The sequence below is a fragment of the Tupaia chinensis genome, unplaced genomic scaffold, assembly GCF_000334495.1.
Source record: "Tupaia chinensis unplaced genomic scaffold, TupChi_1.0 Scaffold000492_1, whole genome shotgun sequence".
In the NCBI taxonomy this organism is placed as follows: domain Eukaryota; kingdom Metazoa; phylum Chordata; class Mammalia; order Scandentia; family Tupaiidae; genus Tupaia; species Tupaia belangeri.
This window is the reverse complement of record NW_006160004.1, coordinates 302146-313727: the sequence shown is the minus strand read 5'-3', so window position 1 is coordinate 313727 and position 11582 is coordinate 302146. Positions and strand designations below refer to the sequence as shown.

At 39.9% G+C, this 11582-nt stretch overlaps 1 protein-coding gene and 1 pseudogene across 1 annotated transcript in view; both read right to left on the bottom strand.

Moving 5' to 3' along the window:
* RSPH1 (radial spoke head component 1) overlaps window positions 1–11580 on the bottom strand; it is a gene marked incomplete at its 5' end in the record, with an annotated part of 34044 nt that extends 22464 nt beyond the window's left edge. Inside the window, 3 exon segments of the mRNA XM_006156383.1 lie at window positions 2932–3037; window positions 3135–3248; window positions 11533–11580. Of these exon segments, the coding sequence (XP_006156445.1) occupies window positions 2932–3037; window positions 3135–3248; window positions 11533–11580 (268 nt within the window).
* LOC102494109 (L-threonine 3-dehydrogenase, mitochondrial pseudogene) lies at window positions 8693–10031 on the bottom strand (annotated as a pseudogene).
* Window positions 11581–11582: the final 2 nt, after the last annotated feature.

Below are 11582 nucleotides of genomic sequence, written 5' to 3'. Positions count from 1 at the left end.
AAATCTCTCTAAAAAAGAAAAAAGAAAAAGAAAAAGAAAGAAACAAATATTCATAGTGACAAAGCTAACAGAGATACAAGAGAAGAGAGACAACAAACTCCAGAAGATTCAAGAGAAAAGAGACAATGAGTTCCAGGAGGTGCGAAAGTTCTTCCTTGATCTGAAAGAGGAAATATACATCACAAAAAAGAATCAAACAGAACTGTTACAGATGAAGGCTGTTATACAAGAAATCAAAATTGAAAATATATGAAGCAGATTAGATCACACAGAAGATCATATCTCAGATGTAGAAGACAGAACCTCTGACCTAGGAAAAATTCACCAAAAAGATGGGGGGAAAATGAGAGTAGCATACAATACTAGATACCATTAAACGTCCAAACATACGGATCATTGGTATCCCAGAAGGTGAAGAAACTAGTAAAGGCATTGATAATCTGTTACATGAAATCCTGGAAGAAAACTTTCAAACCTAGAGAGGCACTCGAATATCCAGACTCAAGAATTACACATAGATTCTACCCAAGAAGATCTTCCCCAAGGCACATCATAGCCAGATTGAACAAAACCACAGGTAGAACAAGACACTAAAATTGGCAAGAGAGAAGCATCAAGTTATTTTCAAAGAATATCCCATCAGGCTAACATCAGACCTCTCATTGGAAACAATGCAAGCAAGGAAAGAATAGGAAAATATATTCAAAGTGTTAAGTGAAAAACAATTTCAACCAAGAATACTATATCTGGCAAGATTATCCTTCATATAGGAAGAAAAGCCCAAAACATTTTCAGATAAAGAAAACCTGAAAGAATTTACCAACACCAGACCAACTCTTCAAGAAGTGCTGAAGGGAGCGCTATACCAGGAAAACTAAAGACAGGCAGAAATAAGAGAACAAGAAATGACCAAAATAAAGGCCAATTTAATGGTAAGGACAAGCTCAGAAATATCATTAATTTCCATTTAAATGGAAAGATCAGACCACAATAACACTGCAAAATCAATAGAAGAGATATTAATTACATGAGTCTGAACTAGGGAAATAGAATTTTTTTACTTTAGACTAAAACATTACTGATTTTCTTTGATGCTTTGATTTCCGTATTTAAGGATTTTTGTCTTCCCTTGAACTGTTGATGGATTCATCTACCTACTATCCTAACTGAATCTTAACATTTTACCTGGCTTTAAGTTCAAAGCAAATTTCTCTTAACAGGTTTTTTTTTTTTATTTTGATCTATTAAAACTAAAAATGTTTTTCTTGAAATTAAAACATGCATTTAAAAAATATCTATTAATACCTATTTGGTGACTGCAGTAAGCTATATAACCCAGCAAGGTGCTACTTTCTAGTATGCTCACTTCACTCACTGGGGTTTAAGCCTAAAGAAGTCACTTGAATTCATATATTATCAGCTGTGCTTGCTATTGAAATTTTTTAACCTAATTAAGATCTTTAGTGAATCAATAAAATGTGAAAAAAGAAAAGGCATGGAAAACAACTGTAGATGCCAGAGATAGTGTGGGATGGGGCGGGGGGTGGATTGGCAGAGGGTGAGAGGTAAGGAATCAAGGGAGGAAGTAAAGAAAGCAAAACATATAAGAAAGAAGAAATAGAAAATTATTTGTTGATGGTAACACATACGATAATATCCTTGATTGAGCCAATATACAATGTATTCTGGATGGAAAATCTCATTTTGTATATTGTATTGATATACAATGAATGTGAATAAACAAAATAAGTATTTTTTTCATTTTTAAAGTATTTATTCATTTAATACCATTTGTTATTATTATTTTTTTAATTTGACCAGACAGAGACAGTGAGAAAGCGAGAAAGGAAAAGCAAGAAATCAAGCTGCCAGCTCTAGGACTTAAACCACGATCAGCCATGTGGGAATCCAGTGCCTTTATCCACCAAGCCACCTGCTGGCCCCAAAATAAAATAAAGTTTTTTAAAAAGGAGTGGTACTGCTGTGGTTGATATATCATGGCCCCGGCAACTCTTACTGAGCACTCTCCATGGAACAGGCAATGCTCTGAGTGTTCCACATGCATTAATTCATTTTATCCTCACACTACAGTTGAGAAAGCTGAGGCATAGAAAGTCTCCCATGCAAAGTCACACTTATTGTCACCATAGACCAGGGTTGGGGTTATACCTCTTTTGGAAATCTGATGAAAACTAGATAACTTCTTCCCAGGGGTAATTTTTAAAACTCAAAAAACAAAAACAAAACCCTAGAGCATAGATTTGGCCTACAATTTCTGAAAGTGCCACCCACCCCCTGCCTGTCTCTCATTCCAGGCTTGGGATTAGATTAATATTGTAATTAAACCAAGTAAAGTGGTGCATAGGAGCAGCAGTGAGGTTCTCACAAGTAGGGGAACAAGAATCTTCCTGAAATATAACACCGGCATATGAGGAGCTGTGGAAAAGCCTATCTATAAGATAGGATGTCTCCCAGACCAAAACTTTCCATTGATGCAACCACTAGGTATAAAGTGTCCATCAGAAGAAGGGTTGGTCAGAAATGGGAAACAGCAAAGACAATTCAGGAAGATGAATGCCTCAGACCCTATGATGACACAGGCCCTAGAAATCTCTGAGGTCTGTAGTCACCAGCCCCTTCTCCTTCATCAGCTCTCAGTACATGGACTCACAAGCTTGCTGGTCACAAGGACAGTCATATATTACCCATGATAGATGAACTAATTAATTAGTTAATTAATTAATAAGGCTTCTGCTTCCTGCATCAACCTATGAACATAGGAACATAATGTATGCTTGTCAAATGACTAAGATAAAAAACTTTAAGCTTCCTCATATCCATAGACACATTCAATCAGGAGAAAACAAAAACAAAAATAAAAACAAAACCCTCTGTGACCCCAAAATTTGTTTTGTGATAACAGCATTTTACCTTCATATCTTGATCCATCCGGATATATGAAAGTGCCTTGACCATGCTTTTTATTTTTAACATATTCTCCAATGTATCGAGCACCATTTTTAAATTTGTAGGTTCCCTGAAATACATGGATTAGATCATTCATATTCCTGAATTTAATATTTGCTCAGAGTATTAACTAGAGAAAAGTCACCCGGTCAAGTTCCCGTTCTGACCTGGCCATGTCTTTTACCAAATTCATAGCTTCCTTCATATGTGTCCCCATTGGGTAGTCTTGCTTTGCCATGTCCGTGCCGTTCACCTGCCTCATTCCGATCCCCTTCATATTCCTGGGTAAAAACAATTGGGATCATTATAGCTAGCATTCATTAAGTCTAACCATGTGCTAAACACTTTCTATTAGTAAATATTGTACCATTGAATCCTCCCAACCCTAGCACTATATTTACTTGTCCTATTTTACAGGTAAGGTAGGTAACCAATCTGGGCAAAATGAAGCATTGATCCAAGGTCACATTGGTCCAGTGAACGTGACTAATACATGTGTTGGTGGTGGGAGCCTCCCACCCCAACATTTGAGCATGCAACTTATTATTATAATAATTTTAAACAAAATCAACCAATTTGCGAAAAGTTCTAGGTGTGAACCAGCCAAGTGGTGTGGTAGTTAAGGCAGCTGGATCACATATGACCAGTTCGAGTCCCAGACCCAGTAGCTTGAGAAACATGCCAGGTACATATGCATGCCCCAAATCCCAAGAGGACAAAGGAAGAGTAGCTATTGTTGTGTGGCCATTCCCCCTGGGGAGTGCTTTCTCACTTTCCCTCTCTGTTTGTCTCTCCAATGGGCACACATGCTCTATAGCAAAAACTGAAAACAAAAAAACAGAAGAAAAAGAATGCTAGGTAATCCAAGGTGTAGCCGTTACAGGAATCTGCTTGAAACAGTATGTGCAAGTAGAACAGGTTCTATTTTTTTTTAATAATTAATTTATTTTTACATTTTTCCACATTTACTTTACATTTCAAAAAATTTTAGCTCATACCCCATGGTTCTTGACAGTTAACAAAAAACTTTCAAAATTTCAAAATGCTGAATTTTAAAGAGAATATTCAAAGTTTTTTTTTATAATTTTGTATAATTTTGTTTGTGACTCTACAACAACAGAGACAGTATGGTTTTAAATATCTTCAAGAAAATATTTACATGCCAACTACTCAAATTGTTGAAAACCAAATGCCCAGCACACAAGTTACACATAAACCTTCTCAACTCAGCCCTGCCTATTAAGTACTGTGTGATATATCATCTGCTAGCAAAGATCAGCCTCTTTCTCCTCCTTCAAAGTCTTTCTCAAGATAATCCTCTGGAGCAGTTGCTCTGCAGTCTCTACTGATTTCAATGCTGGAAAAGTCCAGGTTATCTTATGTTATAAATTCTTTCATATATATTTTCTAATCTTCTCTGCCAGGCAGAACTATTTATGGTGCCAAGCCATCTTTCTAAGAGCTGCTCTTGGCTTACTTGAGATCCACCTTAGTTCCATAGTTCTCTGATTAATCTTCAGATATGACATTCCAGTCAAAGCCCTGTCTAATAATGAATATTTCCAATTTCTGATTCAATGCAATAAGCATTATTGAACTTATGCAAATAACCCTTCTGCCACAAAATAAGAATACTCCCAAATATTTTCCAGTTACTGAGGGGTCAGGAAAGAAGAAAAGTTTATGTTTCCATTTAAAGAAATAAACAAGAAAAAAAATTTAACAAATTGCTGAACCTATCAACAACTCAAAAGAAAGTAAAATGCTTAAACTGGGAAAACAAAGCATAAAAAAAAACAGTAATGTTTCACTCAAAAAATCATAAAATTCTATTTCTCCAGTTCAGTCTTATGTTCAAACTCTCTTCTGTTGCATATGCAGTGTTACTGTAATCCAATCTTTCCGTTTAAATCCTGGAAGGTAGCATTCAATGTTATTATTGATATTTCTTGTCCCTAGCATTAAATTGGTCATTTTCTTGGTTGCCTGTTATTCTCTTATTTCTTTATGTGTCTTTAGTTTTCCTGGTAGAGCACTCCTTTCAGAACTTCTTAAAGAGTGGGTCTGCTATTGGCAAGTTCTTTCGGGTCTTGTTTATCTGAGAATGTTTTTATCCTTTCTTTCCATTTAAAAGATAATCTTGCTGGGTATAGTATTCTTGGTTGAAACTGTTTTTCACTTAACACTCTGAATATATTTTCCCATTCTTTCCTTGCTCACATTGTTCCTGATGAGAGGTCTGAGGTTAGCCTGATTGGATAACCTTTGTAAGTAACCTGATATTTCTCTCTTGCCAATTTTAGTATCTTCTCTTTGTCTGTAGGTTTGGCCAGGGTGGCTATGATGTGCCTTGGAGAAGATCTTCTTGGTTTGATTCTATTAGGGATCCTTTGTATTTCTTGGTCTGGATATTTGAGTGCCTCTCTAGATTCAGAAAGTTTTCTCCCAAGATTTCATGGAATAGATTATTAATGCCTTTATTGATTTCCTCACCTTCTGGGATATTGATCATCCAGATGTTTGGGTGCTTAATGCTGTCTAGTATTTCTCATATAGTATTCTCATTTTTCGGGGGTTATTTTTTCAGGGTTTTTTTGTTGTTTTTTTCTAGATCAGAGATTTTGCCTTCAACATCCAAGATTCGATTTTCTGCATGGACTAATCTGCTTTTAATACTTTCAAGGGAGGTTTTGATTTCCTGAATGGCAGTCTTCATCTCTAATAGTTCTTCCATTTGATTTTTGTAGTGTCTGTGGATGATGAAAGATTGGTCTTTTCCCTTAGGGGAGAGATATTTTCTTGGTTTCTCATGTTTCTTGTGCCTCTGCGGTGGTTTCTGGTCATTCTGTGATGAAATCTCTCCTCCACTCTGCTTCACAATGTGGTATCCACAGAAAGAGATTACTAGTTCAAATTTATAAAAAGAAATTTCTTCCTTAAAGCAGGAGTTTCAATAAGTGTTGAGGATTTCAATGACTCTAAAAGTATTGAGATGCTTGTCTACTGTGCACAAAGGCCTATCTAGACATTCAGTGTGTGGAGAGTGAAACTTACAGTGGGAAAGTAAGGTTTAAAAAAAATAAAAGAAAAAGGAAACTAGAAAAATGCTACCAAAAGAGGAAAAAAATTGTTTTTACACATATAAAATGAAAAACACATGGCACGCTAGCAGTTTGATTCAATGCAACAAGCATTATTGAACTTATGCAAATAACCCTTCTGCCACAAAATAAGAATACTCCCAAATATTTTCCAATTACAGAGGGGTCAGGAAGAAAGAAAAGTTTGTTTCCATTTAAAGAAATAGCCAAGAAAAATATTTTAACAAATTGCTGAACCTATCAATAACTCAAAAGAATGTAAAATGATTAAACTGGGAAAACAAAGCATAGTAAAAATAAATAAATAATGTTTCACTCAGAACAGGCCAGGACACACCTCAGCTTTAAAATGGCTTCTGAAATTAGCAAGTGAGAAGAAAAGGCACAAGGTGAGGAGAAATGGTTGAAAACAATTTTTTTTAATTAAAAATTTAAAGAGAGAAAGAGAGCGAGACAGACAGAGAAAGAGAGATGGCCAGAGACTGCGAGAGGACAGAGGTTGCCCTACCTCGTCTAAATATTTTCGGAGTCTAGAAGATGGAGTTTAGAGCATAGCTTCCTTGAAGAGGCCAGGACACACCTCAGCTTTAAAATGGCTTCTTGTCTGAATATTTCAGGAGTCTAGAAGATCAAGTAGAACAGGTTCTAAACCCACACAAATCACAAATACCTCCCTGTTTTTGTCCTTCAATAACCCAGAACTTGAAAGGCAAATACCTGAACAAAGTAACTCTTCCTTCAAATGATCCTTGGAGTTTCTATGGCCTGAAGAAATCTTTGCCCTGCAAGAAGTTCTGATGGAAGGGAGAGAGGTAGGAGGGCACTGACGTGTAAAAGGGGGTTTATTCTAACTTAGCTTAGTTCATCTTATTTTTAAACTCCCTAGCAAGAGACCTATTATTCAAACACTCATAACCCAATACTGAATAACTTGCATAGCTATCTTAAAAGTAAGTATATATATACATATATATATAAACAAAAAAAAAATAGTGACACAATGGACTAGCTGGTGGCATGGCAGTTAAGGCAGGCAGATCCCACATGTCTGACTTTGAGGTTTGAGTCTCAGACACAGCAGCTTGAGGAACACACTGGGTGCATATGTGTGCATGCCCAAATTACTGAAAGCATAGAGGAGAGGGGATTGCGGCATGGCCATCTCCCCTGTGCTCGCTCTCTCTCCCTTTCTCTCTTTTTATCTCTCCCAGTTAGTGCATGTGCCATATGGCAAATTACCAAAAAAATTTCCCTGCTTTTCTTATCTTCATAAAATAAACATTCCTTAGCACATAACTAATGCGTGAGTGTAGGGTACATATAAAAAAATAATAAAATGGTCAAAGTACACAATAATGATTTAACAAGCATATCTCTTAATATCATGTTGTATATCCTAAATATACACAGTAAAATGTGTTTTTTTTCCAAATGCATACCATTTTATTGTCATTAAGCTCATAATATAAACACCTTTTCATCCTCGACAACTGTTTACAATATATCCATGATGAAGCTGTGGATCAGGAAGTTTCACTTTCCAGTGATTTCACACGTAGCAGATGCCAAGGTAGCTGGGAGATATTATCCTGCATATAAAACAACTTTACAGTAGTTGCACCAGAGGGCTTGGAATAGCTCTTCTGAGAATGTTTTAAGAAGGGTATAACTAGAAATGACTCTTTAGAAAACAGTGTTTGGAATTGGTCATAGTTGCTTTAGAATAACCAGTGGTAGGATCAGCAGGTGATGTGGAGGTCAAGGCAGCTGGATTCCACATTGCTGACTTCACGGTTCCAATCCTGGACTTGGCAGTGGTTTAAGCCCCAGACCTGGAGGCTTGAAAATCATGCCGGGTGCATGTGCGTGTGCTTAAAATCCCGAGAGGGGGTTGGAGGAGGGATTTTAGCATGTGCCCTGTAAGGGGACGGGAGGTGGGGGGGAATCAGTGGCATCCTGAGGTTCCATCTCCTGCTAAATCAATCTCAGGAGGGCAATTGAAGAGGCCCCTTTACTAGGTACATCATTTTGGATATTCCTGACTTCCTACAAATACATATTCTTACAGAAAAATAAGCTATAAAATTTCTGAATCAATATTAAAATCTCTTGAATACGGTAAATATGAGAATATGCCAGTCATTTTTTATGTTTTGGTGGGATTGTAAAGAATGCTTTTAAACTTGAAGAGTATCTTTGAAAGTCTTTAAAATGTAATCTTTGTTCTCTAGTCAAGAGAATCATGGAGTCTGCAGTATTATTTAAATTTAAATTGAATTGAATTAAATACAAATGTCACAAACTTCCACCTTCCCAGAAATGGTCCTTTCACCTTAATGAAGGAAATATATAGAAACTACTCTGACTTAAGTCTTCATTCATGGTATGTGTGTCAGGACAAGTCTAGGCAGACAGCAGGGTGGAAAGTTCTACCACCAGACTGACATTTTAAACCTGCTTAAAGCTAACTCCACTCCCAATCGAGTAGTTCAATGTGAGCTGCCAAAGTTTAGTCCCATCAGTTCGACTCCAGATAACCTCGTTTCCTTACAGTCTATAACCTTGAGGGCTTGACAGCTCCCTGTTGGGGGTCCAGGACCTAAGATTTCTTCCTTTGGATTCTTTCAGTTTGCCTGGGCAATTCTGGTGTCAGAACCATGGAAATACAACATCATAGTCGCCAGCTCTGGAAGATCAAAACCATGTTTCCAGCCCCACCCAGTCCTTCCAAGCATTGTTGTCATCAAAGTTTATTGGCGAGCTGTCCCCTATGGCCTGTCGGACAGCATCGACATTGTAAGTGATCTGGAATTCTGGACCGTGCTTGAGAAGCTCCTGGGCCAGCTGCTGGGGCATGAAGCTCATGGCGTTGACACTGTAGGACACGGCCTAGGCCAGGGCCTCTGTGAGCTCCAGGGTGGCCCTGAGGCAGTCATCAATGTACATCATGGGGAGCCTCATGCCAGCTCTCAGGTTGCACTTAAATCTGCCATTCTTCGTAGCATAGTGGAAAATCTGTACTATGTAGTCAGTTGTTCCTCCTCCAGGCTGGGAGCCAGCTGAAATGATTCTAGGATATCTCAGGTACCAGAAATCCAACCCATATAGGTAATAATAATATTCTCCCATGCACTCTGCGTGGACCTTGGACACCCCATAGATGGTCCTGGGTCTCTGAATACAGAGATCAGGGGTTGAGTTCCAAGGAGAGGTAGGTCCAAAAGCCCTGATCGTGCTGGGCACAAACAACCACAGGCTGTGTTCTGCTGCAACACCCAGAATATTATAAAATTCCATTAATGTTCACAGCTCTCGCTAAGGACATGGTTGCTTCTCCGACAGCACTGAGCAAAGCATTATAATAAAACAGCCAAGTGATGCCGTTGTTGACCACGATCTCATAAAGATTATTATAATCCTAGATATCAGAATAAATAAATGGGCCACATGGAAGACATGATCGGGGGTTTTCTTATGTCAAACAAATGACATTGTCCTTTCCAAACCGTTTCAGCAAAAGATTAGCAAGCCCCACTCCCAGCTGGCCAAGACCCCCTGTCATTTAGACTTGTGGATGATTCGCTTCAGAGAAAGAGACTGAGTGAAAGTTGGCATCTGCTGGTACTTGCCAAAGGGAGATGCCCAGAAACTGGGCTGGAAGGACAGATGCCCAACAGCCTCTAGCTGGGCTCTGTACTGTCTGGCCCACCACATGCCTCAGCACCTTAATGATTAGTATTTCCTTTTCAAATACCCGTCACATGCACCTGCCCGGCAATACTGCGAATGTGGCCCCAGAGCCTAGAGCAGCACATGGAGACTGACCGAGTGCAGCTGGCAGACACCAATAAAACGTATTTTGAAAATGAAAATTTAGCCATAGAATTGGCTTTCTCTAGACTTATTACAACACAGGTATAGACACACTACACCGGGAACTTCAGAAACAGACAGCTGTGCCATTCTGGCCCTTTTCTATCAATAGCTCTGTTTAGCCCGGAAATTCTTGCCTAGAACATGAGGTAAAAATGTGTAACCTTACAGACTTATTTCAGGGTTAATTTAAATCAAAATGTACAAATAGCCCCTCCTTCCATTCTAGAGGTTTCCCAGCATGCCTATTGATGAATGGCTGTGGTGGCTGAATAAGAGAGAGACTTTGGGCCAGCCTGTGGTGGTATGGAGGTTAATGTGGCTGGATCCCACATGGCTGACTATGTGGTTTGAGTCCTGGACCAGAAGGCTTAAACATGTGTGCATGCATGCTCAAAGTCCAAAGAGGAGAATGAAGAAGGGATTGCAACATGGCCATCTGTCCTGGGGGTGCTTTCTCACTTTTCTCTACCTCAGTCTCTGTCTCTCTCCAGGGAGTGCATGTGCCCTATTGCAAAACTGGGGAGGAGGGGAATGCTCTCCTGGCAGAAACCAGTGTAGGGGGCAGGGAAGAGGGTGAAAGAAGAGGTGGCTAAGCAAGAATGCAATTTCAGGTAAAGTCTGATCCTTGGCCTAATGGCACAGAGGACTCGAGCATAAGTTTACCTGCTTTTCACACTAGCTACTACTGCCTGTCTGGGGTTGTAAATCCCAGGCATTCAGGCACTCTGGCTCTCCACCCTGGCCATGTGGTTCCAGTGCACAGAGGTGCTAACCTAGAGCAGAAATCAGGCCAAAGCTGGGAGAAGAGTGCTTGAGCTAGCAAAAAGTTCCAAGAGAGCACCAGTCGCATCCCAGCAGGGGTGCCAAATGTTTTAGTTAGTTCTGAAACCGTCTCAACTCTGCGCTGCACACACACACAGCAGCCAAGGTCCTGAACCTGTGAGCCAGGGGTAAACCAGCCTTTGGCTTAAAGAGGAGCTGCTCTCTGGGAAGTACCCATAAAGTCCATCACTACATAGGTATCTCCTGCCTCCTCTCTGTTGCCTAAACCAGGGAGAAACTCTGTTGACCCAGGTTAGTAAGAAGAGGCTGAAGAAAATGGTGTGAGCACAGGCCTTAAGGCAATATCTTCAGGAACTCTTGCAGAATCCAGGAACTCTTGCAGAATCCAGGAACTCCTCAGTATGTCTTAGAGTCTGCCAGGGAACAGCTTCCTCCATCCATCCTAATCCTGGAAGTGCAAAACTCAGCCAAGGAAATGACTTATTCAAGAGACAGTGTGGCAGTTCGAGGTGCTCCAAGGAAACTGCCTTGATGGGAGTTACCACAGGGAGGAAGAAACTTGCCTTTCACTTAATGATAAGGGGGATGGGAGTGTGTGGGAGTGGAGATGGGCGCAGTGACCAAACGTCCTAACGTCTCACCTGTCACTGTCGGCTTCAAGGGTGCAGCGCCTGGGTGGCCGGCTTGGGCCTAGGCCCTTCCTGGACCTCCCGAGGGCTCAGTCCTCGGACACTCTGAGCAGACTTTGGAGGTTCGCCTGCCGCCGCACACCCTGAGAAGCACCTCCCCCACCAAGAGTTCTCACCCCAAGATCGTTCTCTCCCTCTTCCTCCAGCTCTTACGAGCCCAGGGCCG